The sequence below is a fragment of the Notothenia rossii genome, assembly GCF_949606895.1.
Source record: "Notothenia rossii genome assembly, chromosome: 5".
NCBI classification, from domain to species: Eukaryota; Metazoa; Chordata; class Actinopteri; order Perciformes; family Nototheniidae; genus Notothenia; species Notothenia rossii.
In genome coordinates this window covers 89,975,176-90,002,031 of record NC_136903.1, presented here as the reverse complement: position 1 = coordinate 90,002,031, position 26,856 = coordinate 89,975,176, and the positions used below count along the sequence as shown (strand labels likewise).

General features: G+C 40.5%; 1 protein-coding gene across 3 annotated transcripts; it reads right to left on the bottom strand.

Moving 5' to 3' along the window:
* Positions 1-26,386, bottom strand: efcc1 (EF-hand and coiled-coil domain containing 1). 3 transcript variants are annotated; one of them, XM_079684953.1, is made up of 10 exons: positions 26,344-26,386; positions 26,171-26,235; positions 25,479-26,100; positions 22,282-22,697; positions 10,161-10,303; positions 8,414-8,549; positions 6,973-7,129; positions 4,764-4,922; positions 2,192-2,261; positions 1-1,564 (listed from the first exon to the last, which is right to left on the bottom strand). In XM_079684953.1, exons 2-10 carry the CDS (start codon positions 26,185-26,187, stop codon positions 1,431-1,433), a joined length of 1,854 nt encoding a protein of 617 aa, XP_079541079.1. In that variant the 5' UTR covers positions 26,188-26,235; positions 26,344-26,386; the 3' UTR covers positions 1-1,430. The 3 variants fall into 3 exon arrangements, with proteins under 3 accessions (XP_079541079.1, XP_079541077.1, XP_079541078.1); XM_079684951.1 differs by lacking the exon at positions 26,344-26,386 and having other exon boundaries at positions 26,171-26,321; XM_079684952.1 differs by lacking the exon at positions 26,344-26,386 and having other exon boundaries at positions 25,479-26,290.
* Between the last annotated feature and the right edge of the window lie 470 nt (positions 26,387-26,856).

Here is a 26,856-nt window from a genome sequence, read left to right as displayed (position 1 = left end):
TGTGTAGTCAAAGGCTTTAATGGCAGGATTTAATAACACCATTGAGTGGTTTTGCATCTCTCATTAGAAAACAGCAATGACAGTGAATTGTCGAAGTATTGTTTGTTTGAATCGTTCTTGTTGGTTGTCAACATGTCGGAGAATCTATCTGACTTGTAGATTGTTCTGTGATCAGCGACAAGCAGCAGCTGTGTCCCAATTCAGCGGCTGCAAAAAATGGCCCTTCAATTCAAATATGTTTGACCAGCGTATGGCAACTAAATGAAACCCAATTCAATAACCTGAATACATGATAAGCCTGTTTACTTAAGGCTCACAGAAACCAGAACGAATTATGCATTTTGGCCACCCTTGTCCCCTCCCATGTTAACCATGTCCTATTTTATCACCACAATAGACCAAGTCTCAAGATGCCAACATTAACATCCAACCTCAACACATCAAAAAGCTTAGCAGGTTAATGGCAAATATACTGTATCCATAACATTTATGTAGAACTTCATCATGCCTTAGTGTCACAAAGTAAACACAAAGTGTTTTCTCCAAAGTATTGGTGTAAAAACTTTGTAAAAACACTACCTTGTCATGCTACTTCTGACCATTTACATGAATGAGGAAGTTTTAAATGTTGATCCATTTCACAGACTGCCTTTATGCCCTTTTAAAGTTTAGCTTATTTAACATGTTCACATTCAGCACTTTGTTGTGGAAAAAAGAAAATCCATATTGGATCATGAAAGAGTTATGTACAATTAGAAGATCTTGAAATAAACGTAGTATATGCATCATTTTTTCTTAATGTATGGGTTGTCTTCCCGTCAACTGTGCAACTTTTGTCCTGGTTTCACGGTCTATAAAGCACATCATCACCCATTTATGTGCACATTTTAAACTTAGTTCCAATTCACAACACAAGTTTTACTTGTTTATGGGATTTATGGTCAATATACCTCATTTACACAAAACTAAACCTTATTTTTGAGTTATAAAAGGCAAAAACAACTATTACTTTGACTTTAGTTCAGTGGAACCCATCTTGGTGAATACACTATTACATGTCAACATTTAGTCATGATATTGTTTTAAAACCATTTCAAATATTTGATGGCAGCATGTAACCAGATACTATAAATAAAAAAACAAAAACACGCAGAATTCAATGAAAGTAGTGACCATTCATTTTTCTTACAAAGAACGTAGTATGAAATCCTCCATGTTGTTTTTGTGGCAATAAGCTAAAATAGTCCATTTAGAAACGGGTCAGATTTGACCGAGGGCAACTGGAATGTTAATATGTAATGAAGCCCCTTTGCTATACTAGTTAATGCATCTAGGCTAAAATCCCTTTATAGATAATAGGATCTGAGGAGTATAAATGCTACAATATAATACACTGTACACAGCTTGACTGGCCCAGCAGGAGGCGGTGTTCAGCAGGAGATGACCAGGGCGTTCAGAGACTGCTGACTCTGCGTTCTCTCCAGAGGACCAGCAGCAGAGAGGATCTCACAGGCAGCCAGCTCATGGTAGAGAGCGTTCAGCACCTCCAGGATGTGGGCTTTACCTGTGCACACAACACAGTGACCAATGAGGGAGTCATTATTCATCAGTCAGTCCTGCTCAACCCTCTGAATTTTGCACATTGCACACGAAGCTACCTCTTATATCTGCACGGCCTTCCACTTGTCGTACCAATACTGCACATATTTTATTCTATTTTATTCTATGTCTCACTTATTGTTTTAATGATGCTGCTTCTTATCTTTTTGTACTTGGAAAGTGTACACCGAAAAAACTGAAAAGTTGTCTTTAATTAAATGTATTATGTCCACAGATTTCACATAACTTTATAAGGTAAGTTTAAAGCAATAATATAACGTTTAAATAATTAGTTTCGACTTAATATTATTGCTTTCAACATACCTCATAAAGTTGTGGGAAATCTGTTGACATAATACATTTAATTAATATTTGTGCATGACACTTTACTAAATACTGTTTTTATTTGTATCTCTATCATTATTGCCTCTTTGCTGTAACGGTGTAAATTCCCCTTTGTGGGATTAATAAAGCAATTCTGAAGACCAGGCAAGCATTTCATTCAATTCCCCGCCCTGAGTAACAGTAAAAGCTCATGATCACGTTGCACAGGACTTGTATTGATTTTATTGGCCGAGCGTGCCCTCCTCACCGTGCTGAGGGTCGCTGCAGCAGCCCAGCGTGCTGAGCAGGATTTTCCCCAGAGACCTCCGCGAGACGTTCTGAAACAAGAGAGAACTATTCTCAGATGACTGTCAGTGATTAACAGGCGCTTTAACAGGCAATCTGAGACTCGTAACCACAGAGGCTCACACACACATGTTCAACAACTGAAATTAATTTGCTCTCAGATCTAAAATCAATCCCAGTGTTAGGGGCGGATCACAAAAGAATGGACAAGAATCCGCATAACTCCTATTACAGAAAACAGGTCGAAAAGGACTTTTAAATTAAATCATCAATAAGTTAAAGAGGACATATTATGCTTTTTGGGGGGTTTCCCTTTCCTGTAGTGTGTTCTATAGGTTTCTGTGCATGTCAATTGTCTGCAAAGACCCGCCCCCCCCATCCCAACTGCCTGAAACATCTCCATTTGACTTATTTGTTTACTTCTGAAACATAGCGACATCATTATGTAACACTAACGCTCCTATTGGCTAGCACTCCAACACATTGTACGTGATAGGCTAAGAGGCGGGACATCACTAAGCGGTGGACCAATCACAGCAGAACATTAAAGCATGGAGACATGTCACAGTAGAGACACTACATACTGATATACACCTGAACATCAGCAGGAGAGGACTCTTTAAAGTAGAGACACTACATACTGATATACACCTGAACATCAGCAGGAGAGGACTCTTTAAAGTAGAGACACTACATACTGATATACACCTGAACATCAGCAGGAGAGGACTCTTTAAAGTAGAGACACTACATACTGATAAACACCTGAACATCAGCAGGAGAGGACTCTTTAAAGTAGAGACACTACATACTGATATACACCTGAACATCAGCAGGAGAGGACTCTTTAAAGTAGAGACACTACATACTGATATACACCTGAACATCAGCAGGAGAGGACTCTTTAAAGTAGAGACACTACATACTGATATACACCTGAACATCAGCAGGAGAGGACTCTTTAAAGTAGAGACACTACATACTGATATACACCTGAACATCAGCAGGAGAGGACTCTTTAAAGTAGAGACACTACATACTGATATACACCTGAACATCAGCAGGAGAGGACTCTTTAAAGTAGAGACACTCCATACTGATATACACCTGAACATCAGCAGGAGAGGACTCTTTAAAGTAGAGACACTACATACTGATATACACCTGAAGATCATCAGGAGAGGACTCTTTAAAGTAGAGACACTACATACTGATATACACCTGAACATCAGCAGGAGAGGACTCTTTAAAGTAGAGACACTACATACTGATATACACCTGAACATCAGCAGGTGAGGACTCTTTAAAGTAGAGACACTACATACTGATATACACCTGAACATCAGCAGGAGAGGACTCTTTAAAGTAGAGATACTACATACTGATATACACCTGAACATCAGCAGGAGAGGACTCTTTAAAGTAGAGACACTACATACTGATATACACCTGAACATCAGCAGGAGAGGACTCTTTAAAGTAGAGACACTACATACTGATATACACCTGAACATCAGCAGGTGAGGACTCTTTAAAGTAGAGACACTACTGATGTACACCTGAACATCAGCAGGAGAGGACTCTTTAAAGTAGAGACACTACATACTGATATACACCTGAACATCAGCAGGAGAGGACTCTTTAAAGTAGAGACACTACATACTGATAAACACCTGAACATCAGCAGGAGAGGACTCTTTAAAGTAGAGACACTACATACTGATATACACCTGAACATCAGCAGGAGAGGACTCTTTAAAGTAGAGACACTACATACTGATATACACCTGAACATCAGCAGGAGAGGACTCTTTAAAGTAGAGACACTACATACTGATATACACCTGAACATCAGCAGGAGAGGACTCTTTAAAGTAGAGACACTACATACTGATATACACCTGAACATCAGCAGGAGAGGACTCTTTAAAGTAGAGACACTACATACTGATATACACCTGAACATCAGCAGGAGAGGACTCTTTAAAGTAGAGACACTACATACTGATATACACCTGAACATCAGCAGGAGAGGACTCTTTAAAGTAGAGACACTCCATACTGATATACACCTGAACATCAGCAGGAGAGGACTCTTTAAAGTAGAGACACTACATACTGATATACACCTGAAGATCATCAGGAGAGGACTCTTTAAAGTAGAGACACTACATACTGATATACACCTGAACATCAGCAGGAGAGGACTCTTTAAAGTACAGACACTACATACTGATATACACCTGAACATCAGCAGGAGAGGACTCTTTAAAGTAGAGACACTACATACTGATATACACCTGAACATCAGCAGGAGAGGACTCTTTAAAGTAGAGACACTACATACTGATATACACATGAACATCAGCAGGAAAGGACTCTTTAAAGTAGAGACACTACATACTGATATACACCTGAAAGTGAGCAGAATATGTCCTCTTCAACACGTGTAGCTTTGACTCCAAAATACTGGAATAGTGCTCAGCCTCTTCGGAGTTATAGCTATAGTTCCTCGTACTACGCATGTGCCTCACCAGGTCTCTGAGCTGCTGGAGGAGCTGCAGGATGTCGACCAGCTTCTCCTCCACCAGAGACAGACGAACCCTCTCAGTTTCCAGCATCTGAAGCTCCACCTGCAGCAGCTCCGTCTCCTCGGCCTTCTGCTGGAGCTCCTGCACCAGAGAGTCCTTCATCTGGAGGTCACAGCCGACACAAGGGTCAGGAGGGTTACTTTAAACATGTATTAGCAATGTAAACGAACCCTAACCCATCTCAGTCCCCCTGCTTCCACTCCTAAAATATTGAAGTGACTGTTATTTTGTATAACTTGATTGTTGTGCTTTTATTGATGTCTTAATGTGTGCATATGTATGAATGTGTCTGTTGATTGTGTATATTTAGGATATACATATTTTTATACATATTTTTTTATATATTTGTATTTTTGTATTCGGGATTGTGGGAAATGGTATTTCGATCTCTCTGTACACACAAACTGAAAGATTGACAATAAAGTTGACTTTGAATACTGCTATTTATTTAATTGTTACTTTATTATTTTGCCCCCTCTTGTTTGTTTGTTTGTTTGTTTGTTCACCATGTAAAGTGGCTTTGGGTCCCCTTTAGTGTACCTGCCATGCTTGGGGAGTAATGGATTACTTGTAACGGGATAACATAATCGGGATGCATTTGTTTTACTGTATTCCCGTACAGTTACATGTGAAAAATATGTAATAAGATTACTGTTTCATTATAAGAATTGGGGATTACTACGAGGACAATCCTACTAAATTTCTTTTAGCTCAGAATTTTTTTTTTAATTGTAGTATGTGCTGAAAAAAGGTAGGTTTTCCTGTAAATAAAATCATTATTGATCATAAATATCTTGGTTTCATCACATTGTTATGTTGTCGAATACACTTATTAAAAACGTCTTTTTGTTATTTGAATTTGTATTTCATTAGATAGTGAGGTAATCGAAAGGTATTGGAAACTAACCAGGTTACATTACTTTAATATTTTGATACTTAGATTAGGTTACTGATTACATTTGTTCACAGGTAAGTAGTAATTGATTACATTTTCAAAGTAACCCTGTTAACATCGTAATAAAAAATAATTTTAACTAAAAAATATGAATAACAATTTCTAGAGTTACAGTGAGTTTCCAGAAGGCACTATAGGTCTGTGTGGAAATCCCACAGTGCACCTTTGCGTCATGGCGTACCGAAGGACAGAGGTCTTACCCCACACTTCCTGCACATAAACAAAGCCTCACAGTCACGACTTTGTTTAGTTTGAACTTTTCCTCTCGGAGAGCGGGACGTACTGGGAACACATTACGTCACCTTCTGCCTGTCTTCCTGTGCTGTGAAAATACTGCTGTAGCAAGAGAGCTTTCATTTATGATGTTCCTAAGTGTCATGTGGGACAAGGAGAGGGAGTGTTTCTGTGGTCGACTCCAGTGAGAAACAGCTGCACACACACACACACACACACACACACACACACACACACACACACACACACACACACACACACACACACACACACACACACACACACACACACACACACACACACACACACACACACACACACACACACACACACACACACACACACACACACACACACACACACACACACACACACACACACACACACACACACACACACACACACACACACACACACACACACACACACAGAGGGAGGCTGGCTGGGTTAGCCGCTCGCTGTGGTTTTTGCCTTTGAAGCTCTCCACTTTCAAAACATCCTTCAGCAGTCGTCTCTAATCCAGTTTAATACTGCAATACTACTTATGTGCAATAAATATATATATATATATATATATATATATACCGCTTTATACTTATAATTATTATTACTGCTGTCCCTTAGTTAGACAATTCAACTCCTGTAATCAATCTGTAAATAACTGCATATAAACTTCCACTTTGAATACTATTACCTCGCTGCTATCACACTTTCTTTTCTTTTTACATTTTTGTTTTTTTTTTGTTTGGTTTTTGTTACTGGATTTTGTAAATTGTACTTTCAATTTCTATCTTTAAGGAACATGTACCCTTTGTGGGACGAATAAAGGTCTTCTGTTTCTGGTGGATCTGAGGAGAAGCCCACCCTGATGAGATGGAGGTAAGTGGAGGTGTGTTTACCTGCTCCAGTTTAATACTGCAACACTAACTGTGCATATACACTTCCAGTGAGGTCAGTGTTTACCTGCTCCATGTCTACCTCGGCGCGGCTCTCCTTCAGCTCCAGATGTTTGTTCAGCCGGGTCACTCTCTCCAGCAGCTCCAGCACAGCGCTGCAGCTCTCCTCGCTCCTGGAGCTGCCGTAGTGAGACATCAGCTTCTTCAACGCCTTGTCGTCGCACCTGAACAACAACAGGTACCAGAAAGCAGAACGTACAGTATGTCAGGCTCAGGGATGTCAGAAAGGATTGGAGTTTAACTAACAAGGTCATCATATCTGAGTAACATCGCATCGTTATTTAAATCTGCTAATTTTTTTGGAATGAGTCCTAAAACCCTTAGCATGTTAGCACTTCCAGTTTGATTGTCTCAAAGTTTTTGTAACCTGTTTGTGGTTTGATGCCTGAAATAAGGTCTGTGGTTAACACAAGCTGTAGGGATTTCACTTTTTATTCTACGAGATAAAATCAATTAAAGTTAATACCCCACTTGTAAATGTGTAATAAACTAACAAGTGGCTTATTGTCATCACGGCGAACATTAGCTGCGTTTATCTTAGCAATGGTTGCGCCAAAGATTTTGTTTCTTTATAGCCCAATGTTAGCTATTAAGTTCTAGCAATTGCATTTAACCTTCAACAACTATACAAGTGCTGTTAGTATATGGAGAATATCCTTCTGATCAAAATATCAAAATATCATAAAACAATTGTTTGGATATTTTGTCAATGATATCATAACTTTTCGGTTAGCCAAGAAAAATACGCCCTCCTTGCACCACTCTATAGCCACAAGGCAGCATTTCAACTGACCAATGTCACCTAGAATGGTTGCTAGCTTGGGTCTAACATGATCTCCAAGTGAAACAACACTAATTCCTGGTTTTGGCTATTAATCCTCCAGGCTCTCACATAAAAAGTTCATACATCATACTCCACAGTATAGAATGCCATTGCTTAAAGGTGACCTATCATGCAAAATGCACTTTTGTACGTCTTGTATACATGAACATGTCTCCCCGGTGTTCCAGGGAACTCACCAAGTGTCAGAAAACACAACCCTCTCTATTTTCCTCCGTACCCAAATCTCTTAAAAAGGGGCTGCAACGGATCTGATACAGACTGATCCAGATTTGAACACTTCTATGACGTCACAGAAGTGGCGTTACGGCTATTGGGCCAACTCCACCAATCAGGAGGAGACAGCCACGGACATTGCCGTTGGAAAGCGCTGGAGACGCTGTAGTACATATGCCAGGCCTGTAGATGGTGCTGTTCTCACAGAATCAGCCCATGATGCAAAGACAGTGTTACATTGAGCGAAATGAGGAATGGCTAAAATGCATGATCTGTTTGGTATTTTGAAAAACAAAAAGTATAAATATGCCTTATATAGGTATGGTCCTACACTATATTATTCAAATATAGCATGATAGGTCCACTTTAATGATACAGAAATGATACGGACCTTTCCCCACAGCAGGACAGTTTGGTCAGGATCCTCTTCACCTCGTCCACCTGCCTCTGCTGATCCTCGGTCCATTTATCGTCTTCCTCATCAGACGCTGCCTGGCCTTCCACAGAACGAAACAGCTGTTCCTCCACTAGACGACAAAACACCATTTATTGTTAGCATGATCACAATACCCTTTTAACATGGAGTGGTACTGTAGCCAGAGGTTTAGGAAAGAAAAGGCTCGAACGTAAGCAATTAAACACCAATTATTGTCTTACTCCAGCTTTTCAAAGAGGATTGAACATCTATCGGCTTTGGACTGTTTATTGGACAACACAAGCAACGAGATGTCACATTAGACTCTGAAGAAATGTTTCTTTTAGTATTTCTCGACATTTTAAAGAACAAATGATAGTAAAAGTATATAACTGATATATACACAATGGAACAAATATTAGTCGTATAATCGTCAGTTCATATTCAACCCTCCAGGAAGTGCACAAGACGTTGAAGCAATTGTTGTGGCCAAAGGGTGGAACTACAACCTGGTGTCTATCTTTGATGTCTTTGGGAGCAAACATTACTTTTTCCCATTGACTTACATTGACAAAGAGATGTCTGTGAACCGGGGTAGTTCAACTACTAACGGTAACTTAATCATTTAAGTCATCATTATCATTGGACCAAATGGCCTTTGTCCAGCAAGATTTACCAATGCTCTAAACTGTCAAAAGTTGTATATTATGATGTACTGAGTGTTTAAGGTATTGGATCCAGAACAGCAGCCTTTGTTGTGTCCCCTAAAACTAATAGTTTTATAATTACTCGATATCTCAGGAATGTTTAATTGCAAGAAAACCCAAGTCATCTAATGCAATCTCTTTATTTGGTCACAGCTATTATGTAACATTACATCATTCACTTGTGGACCTTTCTTTGGACAGTATGTCTCCTTATTTATTTATTTAGGTTATATAATCATCCTATTTTGCTTTCCGCAGCTGGTTCATCACGCTCTGGTATCTCCATGTTTTGGCAGTTCTTGAAATCAAGTAGTCTGCCTTCAGGAACCTCATGCAGACCCAGATACACATGTTTAGTAAACACCACTCAATACAAGATGCAGGACATACATTCATGTTCTTTACACCATCGAGGAGTTCCACGGTAAACAGAGATGGCAAAAGTACACATTCTTTATTCAAGTAGAAGTACAGATACTAATGTTTAAAAATACTCTGGTGAAAGTAGAAGTACTGACTAAACTTCTTTACTGAAGTCAAAGTAAAGAGGCTTTGAAATGTACTTCAGTAAAAAGTACCCATAGCTAGCAGCTGTTTTAAAGAGTACCTGACCTCCCTTTAAATTAAAAGAACAATAATGTCATTGTTAGCTAATGAATGTTTCCATGCTGAACAACGGCAACATGACAACGTTTCCATTGGTCCCTCTTCTTTAGAGAAGACCAGGAAATGATGGATACACGGATCGTGTTCAAATCAATAGGCACGCAATGACTCTAAATAATAATGATCACGCCACCAAACACACATTCAGACTAAAGGAACCAGCCTGTTTGGAAAATGAGAGAAGTAGAAAGTACAGGTATTTGTGTTCAACATGTAAGAAGTAAAAGTAAAAAGTCGTCAGAAAAATAAGTAGTGGAGTAAAGTACTTATACCAGAAACATGTACTTAAGTACAGTAACAAAGTATTTGTACTCCACTACTTCCCACCTCTGATGGTAAACATGTCTTACTTTTATCAGGGGTCGTCACAGCTCTTCCTGTCGGGGAACATCGGTCGTGTTGAGAGTCCGAACAACATCTCTGGTTCTGCCTTTCACCAACACTCAGATCTGCCCTGGTGCATCCTGGGAGTTGTAGTTTTGACACCTCCGACCTGAAAGAGAAAGTTAAATTTAGCTGTTTGACTCCCCATCTTTTCATGTCCCTGCACATAAACTGGCACCGACCGAAGGGACTAGAAAGTGGCTCTTCAAATTCACACAGATGAGAAGGTTCTGTCCTAACCAATTGAAAAGATCAAAGAGAACATATCAAGTAACACAAGGCAGTGTGTATTAAGCCACATCTACAACCGCCATGATAATTTTATAGAGGCCTGTGATGTTGTATGCCAAATCTGGGTGGGGTAATTGAAGCCAGACGTTGTGTCTTGAAGGCATATTTACAGTAAAGTGGGTCAATGGTGGAGCGGTGCTGTTTCTATGGAGTTAGCTTGCAAGATGTGAGGTAAAAGCTCACAGTGGATGGATAAAAGACAGATAGAGCACTGAAAATATTAAGCACATAAACTCTTTTCTAAGCTCTGTTTTATAGGGCCCATTTATTCTATATGTCAAGTTTTTCCTTACGTCAAAGACACATTCAAACTTGATACTGAAAAAAGACTGAGAGTGCAGTTTGCTCGGATCAATCTTCCTGTAATGGTTTGAATTGTCTACGTTTCTCCTGCTGTCTGCTCTTTTGTGCTGGGGGAAATCCGATAGGGGGCCTTTGTAAATCACAGAATAAGTGTTTCCAGATGATGATGTCTTACTGAAAAAAGAAATCTCGAAAAAGGTTTTTCAGCAGCCTGACTCGCTGAAAAAGGAAAAAGCCCTCATGCTCAGATCCTGTTGGCGCGAGGCACACTTTGCTTTAACACAACATTATACGCTGCATCTGTGTACTAGTTTCTTTGTGCAAACGCTGGAAATGACTTCACTGGAGGTCAATAATTCCAGCGTGATTTCAGGCAATCAATCAGAGCGCCATGTTTAAGTTAGTGGGGGCCGTGAGGGAGGAGAGATTGAATTAGTTCATCAGGGCCAACAGCTGCAGTCCCTACGACATGCAGCTGGTGCTTTAAGTTTAATTACAATTAATAGTTACTTGTAAAAGAATGTATGAAGTAACTTATTCTGAGTATCGAAATATGAAAGTAATGTAATCTGATAACTCAGCGTTACTTTAGGATAGCCTCAATATCAAATGCAATGCAAGTAAATACAAAACAATAGAACGTTGTTTGGCGTATAATGTAAGACAACAGAATAAAGCTACCTTAGAAACGATGGCACCCAGATATTTAGGATAAAAAATGTGTCCTCTGCTCAGAGATGTTATCTATAGGAAAAGCTGCCTTTCATGAAGCATATTCGGCCTAAACACCAACACTGAAACACACGAGCACATACAGTAGGCCTACTGCAGTTTAAAAAAGCAGAAATACAACCTGAGCAGAAAATGCTCCGTTTGATTACACACAGTTAAGATCACACACACCATTTTATGAACATATAGGTTCACCTGCTGAGTTAGAAACAGAACAAATGAAGCAAAGAAAGAGAAAACCAGTAGAAGTATAGATTCACACTTAAAGGTGACCTATCATGCAAAATGCACTTTTGTATGTCTTTTCTACATGAACATGTGTCCCCGGTGTTCCAGGGAACTCACCAAGTGTCAGAAAACACAACCCTCTCTATTTTCCTCCATACCCAAATCTCTTAAAAAGGGGCTGCAACGGATCTGATACAGACTGATCGAGATTTGAACCCTTCTATGACGTCACAGAAGTGGTGCTACGGCTATTGGGCCAACTCCACCAATCAGGAGGAGACAGCCACGGACATTGCCGTTGGAAAGCGCTGGAGACGCTGTAGTACATATGCCAGGCCTGTAGATGGTGCTGTTCTCACAGAATCAGCCCATGCAAAGACAGTGTTACATTGAGTGAATTGAGGAATGGCTAAAATGCATGATCTGTTTGGTATTTTGAAAAATAAAAAGTATAAATATGCCTTATATAGGTATGGTCCTACACTATATTATTCAAATATCGCATGATAGGTCCACTTTAAATTATAATCCTACAGAACAGCAGAGCTCACAGAGAAGATATAACATCTGATGCTTTACAACAAACACTAGATGATATGTTTAGTTTTCAATAAGACTGTAATCCTGCTAGAAATTGTAGAATATAGAAATGTGACAGTAATCTGATTTGTTTATATAACTGTAAAAGAATAAAGTTACCTTTCTTAGTATCCTGATTACATTATCCCGTTACATGAAAACCTAAACTCCCATAGTCTGGTGAACACACACAAAACCAAGCTGGTTGCTGTGGAGACGCTCTGGTATGAAGTGGTGGAAAGCTTTTTCAATGGTGTGACTAATTGCACTTTAATTGACAGCATTGGAGGGGGTGCAGCCCGTGTCCATTGAAAAGTGTAGCAAGGCTCCAGTTTCTGGCTCAGGCCTTTGAAATGTATAGAGGCTTAAAAATGTCTTTGTGTTTCGGAAGGAAAGAAGGATGACCTCCCAACTGTCGGATTAAAAACTAGTTGTAATGTGTTTTTTGTTTGCTTGAGATTTAGACTGATTTCCATCATGTGGCTGACAGTAATGAGGTGTTTGTGCTGAGCATGGGAATTCAAACTGGACGCAAACAGACAACAAAAAGTAGTCCAGGCAGCCATAGTGGTCAGACTGTGGGGTGCAGCACACATGGAAGTTTTTTGTCTTTATTCAACCCAGAAGTTAGCATCGCAAGGGCTCCCTCAATATTCCGTATATTGTAGAAAAATAAACGTTTGTGGCCAACACATGCTTATGATACTTAAAAACGATTTGTTCAGCAGGTTAATCCATACTTGCCAACCTTTAGACCTCAGAAATCGTGTGGGCTGGACCTGTATTTAAAAGGAAAGGAGTGAGCAGAGAGTAGAGTAGTTGTCGATTCTTGTTCTGTTTTTTGTGAATATCTTCCTCACCCTCTCAGACTTTGAGTTGCGCGCGCTACTAAAGAGACGCGTTACCATGGAAACCAAACAATGGTGTAGCTGTATTAAAGTCCGAGTGGAAACAGTCGTGTGTAAATCTGATTTAGTCAGAAATCGGGAGAAATATGACCCCGGGAGGAAACCGGGAGAGGGCAATGAAATCGGGAGTCTCCCGCGAAAATCGGGAGGGTTGACAAGTATGGGTTAATCTCCACATGTTAACACCACTTTGATTTTTGAAGCGTAAATGCAATGGCCAGAAGTAAAAAGCTAACGTTAGGCTACAGACACACTACATCACGGTTGCATGACTACATATCTCCACCACTAAGCTAAAGGCCTGCTAATGCTAATGTTCGCCTTGATGACGTTTCGTAGTCTCATTTAGACCGTGTTTGCAACCAACAGTTTAATGACACATAGAAGCTTCGGACATTCGCGAGTGGAGTATTTAAAGATGTATTTTATGCTATAGAAAAATACTTGAAAATCTCTCCAGCTCGTCTTTACCACAGACCTTATTTCATACTACCAACCCGTTCAAAAAAAACCATATACTTCGAGAAGAATACTTTTGCCTGGTGGGCAGAAAGAATGCTTATTTTGCTACTATGTCTTTTTGCCTCTTTTAGGCCGTTATATTGGTTTTATGGCACTATTACGTCTGTCTCAAGATCCCTGTGAGGCCCCACACACAACTAAGACTACTGATAAACCAAATGCACGCCATGCAGTAAACATACACAGTTAGCAACAAACATTTAAGGAAAGTCAAATGTTTAGCAGCCAAAGAGACAATCTTTTTCTCAGCAGGTGGTGGAGTCCAACACATTGCCCAAAGGAGAGTGAATGATGAATCATACACAACTTATCTGCTATTTGTGTAAGCCATGTAACTTTGTATAGTTCATATTTGAGTGCTTTGTGTTTCTGTCAGCTAGTGGCAAAACAATCATATCTTTAAAAACATGTTGCGTTGATTGCTTTTTGTTTCATTTAGAAGATACATTACACACAAAAATATTCTCAGGTCATAAATCAGGTGAAGTATTAAGAGCGAATTAAGTTGTATGTAAACCTTGTTGTTGGTCAGGAAGTACTAGAAGTGGAGCAGAAAGATCATCAATTCAACATTTCCTGAACTGTCACGACCTTCCGCTGTCTTTGATCAGTTCCCTGTATCAAAGGCATATCTTGGTAATGGGGGTATGTTACACAATCCTTCACAACAAAGAAAAAAACATCTTTTCATTCTTAAATTAGTTTTGGCTCAGACAAGAAAGCTCTTGGCAGAGAAAACGCACATGCAACGGTACAGTTGAACACATGGAAGCATATCGCTGCCTATATATCAGGTTAATTATTCCTACATCCCTTGAGGCACACACACTAGTACACATGAAGAGCTCTATTGTGCTCCGTCAGGGCATCTCTAATTAATAGTATCCTGTATTCTGCCTTATTAGCAGCAGTGAAGCCGTCCTGTAGGAGGTGGTGGTGGTGGTGGGGGGGGGGCTGCTGTTTGTTGTTAGAGCCAGGACACCCAGAGTCCTCCCTATGTTTATCACAGCGTGGCGCTCAACTGAACTTTCCAGAAACAAACCCCAGTGAAGGTTCTAGACCAATTTTTCTCGGGAGGCCTGTGATGGGGCCGGATAAAGACAGTGTTCAAGATGTTCAAGATTTAAAGGTCCTGTGTCATGGCCATTTTCTACTGATCATAATTCCATTGTTGAGGTCTACTGGAATAGATTTACATTGTTCAATGTTCCAAACTCACATTGGTTTCTCATACAGCATCTCTGTATAGTGTGTGTATTCACTCTCTGTCCTACATGGCTTGTTGGAGCTCCTGCCCCCCCACCCCCTCCCTGTGAGCCCACTGTGCTCTGATTGGTCGGGACGTTGCGAGGCTGCTGATGCGAGGAGCGGACAGGTTTCCGGGTCGGCGATACAGCGAGAACAAGCGAAACTCATCCTGAGCACACAAACACTCACAGCCGAAGTAAAAACAATAAGTGTGGCTTGATATTGAGTCAGAAAAAGGTTTGTAACGCTGTGAGCATGGGTCTGCAGAGAGAATTTCTCCGCCATCCCAACTCGTGTATTACCAGCGTTCAGGCAGCTCTATGCAAGTCAATGGGACTCCCTGTTAGTTAGCCAAGGGATCCTGTTGAGTGAGGTGCTCCACGGTTTGGTCCATTTGGGCCACTCCGGTCATTTGTTGTTGATTTGGGTGTTCACACGTCACAGAACCCAGGAAGCAAACACTGGAAAAAGAGAAATGTCCAACGAGGCGTTCTGGGGCAGCATAGACAGGTCTTCTCTGTGTTAGAGTTTTACTCCCTACAGGGTGAACTTTGAGGGTTTGTGACTCTGCAGACCGTTTACATGCAGAGAAACCTTCATAACACACAAGGGGACGGGTAATAACCAGAAAAGCATGACATGGGACCTTTAAGTCATAGTGCATTTCAAAAAAACATAAAATACCATTATTGCATCAAGCAGTTGTGTCCCTGGGCAAGACACCCTAATTTTCTCCTGTGGGTTTTGTCCACACTATTCACTGTTACATGTCTAACATGTAGTATATGTAATGTAAAGCAGTCTAATAAATGTAATGAATTATTATTATTATTATTATTATTATTATTATTATTATTATTATTGGTTTGATTTAGTAACAGAGTGTGTGTCGACGACTTTTTATTTTTACTTTGGCCCAATATACAGAACATTAAAAGGAGTTTGGGAAAATAAATGAATTATTTATGCAGACAAACTTTGTTTTTATTTTATTCGTAATGTTTGTTGGCTCGTTGTACTTACACTTTGTTCCAGTAACTTAGAGTTAACTTAATTAATGACATTACTGAAAAAACGTTTTCCAAGCTCAGCCCCTGCCCGCCCCCCAAGAACCGCCCATCAAAACACACTGTCTACCCCCCCCCCCCCCCGCCCCCTCTGCCTGAATAGCCATTTCCTCTCTCAGGTGTCATCGGTCACAGGCAGCCCTCGTTCTCTGCAGAGGTCAAACACGAGGTCACGCTGTACCTGAGCTTGAACTTGAGTTTCTGTCGGTGCCTTGCAGCATGTCGGAGTCGGGGTCAGAGGTCATGTTTACATAGCTGACGGCTATTAATCAAGCCCTCTGGGTCACAGCCACACAAAGAGGGGGTTTCTGGGATACACAGCAGCTCCAGGGCTGTGATTAGTTTCCAGGAGCTGAGGATTTAATCCAAAAACCCAATGGCTGTAACATTTACAGAGGGGAGCTTTTCTTAGCAAGTGCAAAAACCCCAAAAGGCAAATAAACGGGGGTGTTAAAAGCAGAGGGAAGTATACAGAGAGAGCAAGTCCAACAAGGGTGGGTGGCATACGGTTATAAAATATTTTGTGTGTGATGTATTTCTGCTGATGCCAGCATACCTCTTAACCAGAAAGAGGGAAAGCAGGGCAGTGCTTCACGGTGAAAATGAGCCCATTTGGCAGTGTGGGTTATTGAAATCTGATCAAGAACAACATTAAGGCAGCAGAATGCCACGGGTCCCAGACATCCCTCTAGTGTGTCCTTTCCACATTATTTAAAGGGTAGGAATGCCGTGGCAGCACCTGCCCCACACAATGCTGCAGCTCTCAGATAAATGGACAGCGAGACCCTTTCCCCTTTGCTTTCAGGCGCCACGCAGAGAGCATGAAAGGCTGCAGATTACTCCTCCCCTGGGGCCTGCCTCCAGAGGTCAGGGGTCACAGGCAGACAGGGAAGACGTCCGCAGGCGAGCCGATAAAACGGAAAGCGAGTTTAAAACGTGCGCACTTGAAGACATATGTTCTTGGGTAGAAGTCCCTGGACTATAAATAGAGACACCTGGAATCAAGAGCACAATAAAACTGAAGCAGTTCTTGATGGAAGATGACCAGGGTTCATTTAGATAAGTTATTTTGTTACTCCACTCCACTTCTCTTCTTCGGAGCAGAAAAACAAGATGGAAAGTTGAATGAAGCCATTCCTCTCTTGCAAAACATGTCCGTCATTTCATGAACAAACAGTTGAGTGTTTGCTTCTTCCTCCAGATGGTAGGCTTTCCTCCCCCTCTCTCCTTTTTGTTCCTCTCGCTGTGCTTCCTATTGTCTAATCCCTTTGGCCCACAGAGCTCTTTAGGCTACAGTGACTGATTTAGACACCCTTTACGTTCTGGAGTCAAAAAAGAGTGACACTTTTAGACTATCCCAAAGCGAGCTAATCAACTCCTGTTAGAGGAGCGGCTCGGGGTTAGCCTCAGCCACTCCTCTGTTGGCGTCCAGTCCAAAGAAATCACAGACATGTTATGCAACAACACACACATATCTTAAGTTTCCCCGATGACCACTTTGAAAAGATCTGGATTTGAAATTCAAACCAAATGCTAATAAACACTAAAAATGCAATTAAAATGTTGCAGTAAATCAAAACACGTCTGTAAAGTAGATGCTAGGCCTAACATAGCACAAAGACAACAGTCAATATGCTTTTTTCCCAACTCCTAACTAACATATAACCACAACTTGTAGTTTAACAAACAAGATGACTGAAGTGTTAACTAGTTATCTTTATAGGTGCTGGTTGTCGTGTTGCTTTTGGACAGAGCCTAGCTAGCGGCTTCCTAGTTTTCAGTCATGGATTTCACCATAAAGACATCGATCAATCTTCGCATTTAACTGTTGGCAAGACAGAAAAAAAGTGTATTTCCCAATGTGTCGAACTACTCCTTGAAACATCCCAGCTGCAGAAGTCTTTCCAGGAATGAACTGATGCCAAGTCAAATGGGTGGGTATTCCAGTGTTTTAGTAGGAGCTCATAAGGAGCCTATCTTCATCTTTATTATCAGCGTGCTTAAGAGGAATCCTCAGTGTCTCTGAGATCCAGCAGCATCTCGTTTAATCTCATTACTTGTCACAGCAGTTTAGAAATAAGCCACAGGGATAAAGTTACTGTTGTTTATTTCAACAGAACCCTTGACACACCTCAGCATCTCAAAGCGGGACCAGGTCATATTCCAGTGGCGGACTGGCCATCTGGACGAATCCCGATGGGCCGGTAATGAAGAGGGCCGGTCGGACGATGTGGGCCCCGTCGACAATTTACAAGCGGTATTTACTTGCGGTACCGAGGTGGGCCGGTGGTACCGAGGTGGGCTGGTCGAGAGTCCCGGGCTGATTTTTAGTCCCAGTCCGCCCCTGTCATATTCAATGTATTTGAAGACTTAGTTATGACCTTGACACATCTAACGAGACAATGTAGGATGTCTTCAAGTTTGATCCAATTGCATTTAGACTGTATGTACTGTTTTGTTATTTGTTTTGCAAGACACAAACAAATGTGTGTTGTGATTGGGTTTACTTTAGGAAATAAACCCTAACTTTACTTCTCGTATCCTCAGAGATGAGAATTAGTACAAATGTTTTCATGCAAATAATAAACCAACCAGACAACAGCTCAGATACGTATACATCTACACTATAGTCCTCAAAAGTTCCAGTACTAGGCCAAGAAATGGAAAAATGAAAGTACATGACTTTGAAAAAAACCACAAGTGTTACGAGAGGATATTTTGAATCTGGGAACATGGCAGCAAAGGTGAGATGTTTTGCTTAGCTCTTATTTTTATTTATTTGTTTCTATGCTGATTTGAAAAAACTAGTTTCTGATGTGCAAACAATGCAGGTTAGTGCATTGCCTGAATGCCACTGCCTATACAGTATCTATTGCAGCTCATATTAAATGTAAGATCGACAACTTAGACGTAACACGAAAACCTTTCAGAACATATTACATTACTAACGACACATGATAACGAAAAGACGACACACAACCAGACGCCAACATCTATAGATAGCTTACATTAACGTAATGTAAATGTTTCATTAATGGTATTGTCCATGACTAAGTTAATTAAGCAATAGCTCACGACAGGCCGTGGTATATGCTCATTATATCACAGCTAAGGGGCGTGGTTCGGCCCTTTATAAAACGGTTACCAAGTGTGGCAATATGAAAGAAAAATACACACTCTAATTTAAATAGTTTTTATTAGTAAATAATGATGTTCAAAATAAAATAGTCCCTCCGTTGCCTTCTGCACAAAACATAGTGCGACGTGGTTGCTATGCAACAACACTAACAGCAAGCGAACATATTAGACAGAGAGCGTTGATCCATTATTTGGCTGTTTATTTACATGAATGTGTATGTTGCTGTTTATTGTGCAGCCACTGAAAAACTGTCCAGCATCAGTAACATGGCTTACGTGGTCACTTGTATAGGTTGAGGTTGTTCGAGGCTGTTGCTTGGCGTGGCGAGAATATTGCTCCACTTTCTCCGGTCCCCGAGATTGGGCTTCCAGTAGCTCTGGAGAGAGCTTTCGCACCTGTGGCCACTAACGGTCATCATTTCTCTGCTTTGTTTCAAGACCCGCATCAGAAAGCTTTTGAATCTTACTTTTCCGGTTGGTCTACCTGCTCTTCAAGTAGCTCTGCATGTCGTAGTTTAGGTCCTCTTTTTTCTGGAGATAGGCACTGCTCAATCCACTCATCCATACTATAGTAAGACCCCCCCGGAGGTCGAATTTAATCTTAAATGTTTCCATTTTATGCTTTGTAAGTTTGTCTCGTAACGGAAGAAATTTAAATATATTTATAAAACTGACAAGTCAAATCAAGCAATCTGATTGGTCGATAGCGTTTTTGCGACCTCTTTGATTACAGATTTGAAAACATCGTTGCTTGCTTTAAAAGTAGCACAATTCATTATCTTAAATCTTCAAAAGTATCTAGATATCCCTGCCCTAATGCCAAAGGAACTGCAACCTGAATATGTCTATGTCTGGACCGCTGCGTCAAAAAGGAGGGCTTCTGCCCCGTTACTTCTCCGCTGCTTTCTTGTTCCAGTTTCAGCCCAACGGTATACTGTTTTTCTCAGATGCGGAGGGATACTGACTTGTTGTGAAAAGTAACTTACAATTCTACCCGTGGTATACGCTCAGTATATCACGGCTAAGAACCAATCAGATTGCTTGATTTGACTTGTCCGTTTTATAATCAAAAACAACCCGCTCTCAGATGATCTAGTGGGGGAACTAAGAACAAAAGTGTTAACATCAGCCTTAGAACGACTCATCTGTAAATGTAACTCCTTCTGCAAATTAAATGCAGACAATTTATGATCCTTATTAAAAAAAAACATTTAAGACTTATCTAAACCTAACCCTAACGCTAACCCTTGTTCAAACTCTCTACAATGACAATGGCATAGCAAGTGGAAAGAATTCTGACTTCATTTGAAGGTAAATCAGAGTCACAGAGGACAAAAAGCATCTTACTGAAACCTTAAAGCACAACACCTTTAACTGGTACCCCCCTTTTCCAACCCAGCCCCTCGATGAGACGTGACTGAGCAAGCATTGAGGCTTCAGTGGGAATATTCATGGAGCTTGGTTGCTAAGATCCATAGGACGGGGTGGTATTGTTCATTTGGGAGCAGAGAGAAAGAAGTGAGCACAGATTGATGAGAACGGTCAGTCTGCGGAGGTTTCACTCAATGGAGCTCTCTGCTGACAAGTCAGAGCCTTTGTGGGGTTGAATTATTTGCCATTAGGCTATCAATGGAAGGGCAGTGAAAAGACTTTTGGAAACACAGTCTGCATGGATTAGTGGAGTTTAGGGTTATAAGAAGGCTAGGGAAGTGTGTTGGTTAGAATTACAGGTAGTAAGCGTCTGGCTGCATGCGTCTCAGAGTCCGTAATAACAGCATTAGGTAGATGTTCAAACTATTTAGAGAGACATCTGCCACCTAAGAAGTCCAGACACTGATTATACGTTTGGAGTTGCGACAACAGACACAGGGATAAACATTAAACCCAATGGCTTTGTACTTGAAAAGTCCAATTACACCCTTACTTCCACCAAAATGAGTAGTTCTCGACAGAAGCAGAGCTCAGGCAGGACCCACACACGATGCCCGCTAAGCAAACTCAAACACAACAAGGCTCAAAATTGGTAAAGTGAACCACATCAAGCCTTCATAAGTGGCATGGAAGAGTTTTCGAGGCATTAAGCCAGAAGTAAACAGAGTCATTTTACTCTAGGAAGGATTATGATTCATTACGGTTCATTTTGGCCACAAAGGCCTCCCTAATGCAGCAGCCTGCAGACAAGCACTCTTTCTCCTGTGAACAGACAGACACTTGTTTTGCTCAGGGTTTGACAGCGGATTGGATTTGATGAAGAGGTGAAAAGGTCTTTGTCTAGTCCCTGCCACTAAAAAAGCAACAACTGTGACCCTAAATGTTTCTTCTGGTGCATCAACATGCCGCCATGGTTACATCGCAAGACATTTTTAAAAGCAACAGCTTCACTTACATTTTCTGGAACCTAAAAGGTTATTTATTTCAACATTTTTCAGGACAGGGATATTGTCAATGCCACTTAAACTTTCTGGCAATCACATGGCCCCAAATATTCAGTTATTATGCAAGACCAGAAGATGCATGTCAAAAAGTCTGTCCTAATCCAATAGCGGATGCGATTATTGATTTCACAATACCTTTTTTATTACATGTCACTTGTTAGATGCTTTTATCCAAAGCGACTGACATACTCAAAACTGTGGGTAATCCCCACAGAAGCAATTTGGGGTGAAGTGTCTCAGGGACACAACGACATGCTGACTGCAGTGGGGTTCGAACCTTTGACCCCCTGATCCCAACACCAACGCACAACCCACTGCACCACACGCCTCCCTGGTGATATTGATCCGATAATGAATATGTTGGGGTTCCATACTCAATGACCACGTATAAAGGCAATCGCTTTTCTACCCATTCCAAATGCCAACACTGCTGTCAAGCCACCTCTTGGATCTTTCCGAAATAAATCTGAATAAAAAATAAAATAAAAACAGACTTTATTGAATCTCCCATTAGATGGTAGCAGTTCATATTCTCTGTTCAGAACATGCTTTGGGTCCCAGATGATGCTATTGGACAGGTTATTATGGTCTGCTGAGTCATCAAGTCTCTGACAGGGTTGAACAACAATCTCTTACCTGTAGTCGAGGAGCTCTGACTCCAGCTGCAGGATGTGTCTCTGCAGAACTGGAACATGATTGGCTTTGGCCTCCAGTTCCTTCACCTTCCCCAGACCGTTGAGCAACGCCTGCCTGGCCTCCTCCACCTTCCTCCTCATGCCCACCTGCTCCCTCTTTAGGGTTCGGTTGCAGTCCTCCAGAGCAGCCACAGTCTCTCTAGAGCTCCACAGCTCCTGCTCCAGTCTCCCGTTACTCAACATGGCCTCCTCTGCATGTCGCTCTCTGGATCCTCGCAGCAGCTCGATCTCCTGGATGATGTTCTGCAGACTCTTCAGGTTGCTGTTGCTCAAACCGTGCTGGGCTTCTTGTGTTTGGAGAGCAGCGACGCAGCTTTCCTCTGGTTTATGTTTGGAGTGGCTCTTCCATAGTCCTACCTGAAAATACGATAGCATCAAGATATTATAATATCTGTTTTCTTTTTTTTATTACAGCCAAATTGTATTCCATATTTTATTCCATTCTATTTCTATGTAAATACTGCTATACTTTCCTATATTTTTATTATTTTTTACATTTTTTAATGTTATTATAGTTCTCTATCTGTGTTTTTTACATTTATTTTGTACTTTTCTGTATGCACCGTGACATCAAGACAGACATTTTGGGGACATTTCTGAATTCTGAAAGTATAATGAAATACGGCCCACAAATGAAACTTGTGCTTGTCTTGAATTGTACTTCTTAAATAGATATGTGAACATATCTATCTGAATTTCTTTTTATAAATTCAGTCAATTAAAGTTGCAAACATTTTCTAATAAATCTAACTTGATAAGAACAAAGCTCAATAACTTATTTGAATAACAAGCTTGAAATACACCCTTCATATTACCCCTAATTATAAGAAATCTGGGGCTGCTGTTTTAAGGAATGAGCTGCCAACAAAAGAAAGTAAACCGTAAGGAGAACTGTGATGTAGGCGGTTACTTTTTCTTGAAGCATATTCAAGTAACAAGCATTATTGAACTACTTTTAATTAATTTAGCTGACTTATAACTTAACTTATGAGGCAGTATACCTCCACTCTAGTGAGGGGTCCTTCGTTTATTTCCTGTATGTGGCATTCGGTGAAAAAGGTTTGGACACCCCTGCTTTAACTAATGGTAAATGGACTGTATTTATATAGTGCTGTATCTAGTCTGTACAACTCCTCAGTTAGCATTCACCCCTTCACACACATTCTTAGAGTTCATACATTCATACACGATGCTCCTGCTCAAAGGAAGCTAACATTCACACACTGTTGGCTGTGCAGTTGGGAACAACTTAGGGCGAAGTACATATCTTTCCCGAGAGCACATCTGCAACATGTCGATAAAACAGTCGGCATGATGACTGCAGGGGCTGGAAGCGAATCCTCAACCTTCCTTGATGACTTATAGATAAGTTGGAAACAAGAGCTTTTTGGGATTGTCGGCTGTGGAAAATCTCTCATACGGTCAATGATGAGTCTGTAATGAATCGTTACTTGGAATTTAATATAAACGACTAAAGGCTAATGATAATAAGAAATGTATACTTGTCTGTTATAACTCAATGGTTTGCCAGGTTGTGATTGATGTGATGATTTAAGAGGACACCTTTCGTAAACTAAATATCTTGGTTTCTTATCTTTTAAGGTTACATTGTTCTGTTGTTTTACATAATACCCTTAATAAAAAAACATCTTAATATTTATGTATTACTCTTTTATTTATTTACATTGCATTTGATATTGAGGTAATCCAAAAGTAACAGAAAGTAATCTGATTAGGTAGAAGGCTACTTTTACATTATACGAATATCAGTGGTGTAAATAGTAACTAAGTACAATTTTGAGATACTTGTACTTTACTTGAGTATTTCCGTTTTCTGCTACTGTGTTCTACCCCTCTACAGTTCAGAGGTAAATGGTGTACTTTTACTCCACTACATGTATTTAATACCTTTAGTTACTTTACAGATCTGGATGAAGGATGTGAAATCTAACCAAGTGTTAAATCAGACTTTAGTTCCACCTGAAGTAAATCCACCAGCTACCCTGCAGTATACAAAGTCATTCAAACTAGCTGCACCTTTACAAGCTTTGAGAACACTTTCATGATCAATCATTATAAAACATATCATATCTATTATTCTGAAATGGACCAATCTGCACAATGACTACTTTTACTGTCGCTACTTTCACTATATTTTGATGATAATACTTTTCTACTTTCACTTGAGGAACATTTTGAATGCAGGACTTTTACTTTAACAGAGTATTCCTACACTCTGGGACTATTACTTTTACTCAAGTACAAGATCTGAGTACTTCTACTTTTACTCAAGAACAAGATCTGAGTACTTCTACTTTTACTCAAGAACAAGATCTGAGTACTTCTACTTTTACTCAAGTACAAGACCTGAGTACTTCTACTTTTGCTCAAGTACAATATCTGAGTACTTCTACTTTTACTCAAATACGAGAACTGAGTACTTCTACCCTTATTCAATTACAAGATCTGAGTACTTCTACTTTTACTCAAATACGAGAACTGAGTACTTCTACTCTTATTCAATTACAAGATCTGAGTACTTCTACTTTTACTCAAGTACCAGATCTGAGTACTTCTACTTTTACACAAGTACAAGATCTGAGTTCTTCCACTTTAATGCATCAATAATGATTAAACATATCATATATATTATTCTTGAAATTATTCTGCCCAATGACTACTTTTACTTTTGATACCTTATATTTTGATGATAATACTTTTCTACTTTTACTTGAGTAACATTTTGAATGCAGGACTTTTACTGTAACAGAGTATTCCTACACTCTGGTACTTCTACTTTTACTCAAGTACATTATCTGAGTACTTCTACTTTTACTCAAGTACAAAGTCTGAGTACTTCTACTTTTACTCAAGTACAATATCCGAGAACTTCTACTTTTACTCAAGTACAAGGTCTGAGTACTTCTACTTTTACTGAAGTATAAGATCTGAGTACTTCTTCTTTTACTCAAGTACAATATCTGGTACTTCTACTTTTACTCAAGTACAAGATCTGAGTACTTTTTACACCTCTGAAGAATACACATGCCTGCTTTTAGAGTTGCAGCTTTTCTAAGCAGAGTTAAGCCTTCTCCTTCTCAGCAGAATAAACATGTTGACCCTCCCCATGGCTCTCACCTGCAGGGCCATACAGCGGGCATCGCTGCTCTGTAACGCGGCTCTCATGTCCTCGATCAGCTCCCTCAAACTCGCATTCTCATCCTCCAGCTTCACTACTCGGTCTTCTGCTTCCTCCAGAGCCACAATCTCCTCATAGCACTCTTTGGTGCAGGATCCCAGCCTGCAGCCGGAGGCGTGCCGACCCTCCGAGGCTTCACCCAGCACGGCAGACAGCAGCTTCTCCCGCCGCCTCAGAGGGCTCCTCAGGCGGATCTGAGTCTCGATGTGCTCGCTGTCCTTCCCCACCAACAACCGGCCGTTTTCATACTGACACCCCGCCTTAGTGCTGAAGTATCCGCACAATTTAGCGTGGAAGTGTCTGAAAGTGAGCTCGCTGGGTAAACTCTCCAAACTGCATTCAGTATCCACCTCTTTGTTCAGCCCCAAAACTTCACACAAGATGTTAAAATCCTCCAAGGAGACTTTTCCTGCGCCCTGGTAGTCCATGTGATGGAAAATCTCCTGCAGGTATTGATCCAAGCCGGTGGCCAGAACTATGATCTCGTTCTCCACCCCCCGGTCCAGTCCGTAGTGGTAAGCCAGGGTGCTCACTATCCATTGCGTCCGGCGCGCGGGGCGGCTGTATGGATCAATGGCATCCATCATTTGTGCGTAAAAACATCATATTCCCTCAAACTTAACACACTTACTTTGTTTCCTCCAGCATTGCCCTGTGTGAGCTCTTGTTCCTCCAGAAGCTGTGCGCACACTGGAACTGAAATGAGACAGACGGAGCACATTTGAATTTAGCCATGCCCCCAAAACCCCAAAACCAGGGGTTCCAACCAGTAAAACACACACAGCTTCACTATAACTCTCTTACTGCCGTTTGCCGCAGTGTAATTGCCACCAGGTGTGTAAACTTGTGTCATTCACTCGGTTAGACCTTGTTAAGATGTAAGATGCCCCAGAGACTAATATGCAGTGTTTCTCAAACTGCCTGCTCTTTACTCGAGAGTTACACTGGCTCATAGGGCTTTGTGCACAATTTGCACCTTTCTGCATCCCTGATTGTAAGATTACAAAAAAGGTATATGAAAATGTTTTTTATTATTTCTAAAACATAAGATTACTAAAAAAAAAACTTTTATGGATTTTAATTTATTATTATTTCTAAAACATAAGATTACTAAAAAAAACATTTTATGGATTTTAATTTTCTCTTGTTTTTTATTGCTTTCCATTTGATATTGAAGTAACCCAAAAGCACTAGAAGTATTACAAATGTTTTATATATTTTGATACTTAGATTAGTTTACTGTTAACATTTTACAGGTAAGTTATTTTTACGGAACACATGTTTAAAGTTACCCTTCAATTTGTGCATGTTTACTGC

What these genes read in the sequence shown, in the direction of transcription:
- efcc1 (XM_079684951.1), bottom strand. Translation starts at nt 26,274, where the DNA reads ATGGCTAAATTCAAATGTGCTCCGTCTGTCTCATTTCAGTTCCAGTGT. An exon ending in TCAGAGCTCCTCGACTACAG is followed by an intron (nt 10,304 to 22,281) that starts GTAAGAGATTGT and finishes TTTCTCTTTCAG; the next exon opens with GTCGGAGGTGTCAAAACTAC. An exon ending in TGTGACGACCCCTGATAAAA is followed by an intron (nt 8,550 to 10,160) that starts GTAAGACATGTT and finishes TTTGTCGTCTAG; the next exon opens with TGGAGGAACAGCTGTTTCGT.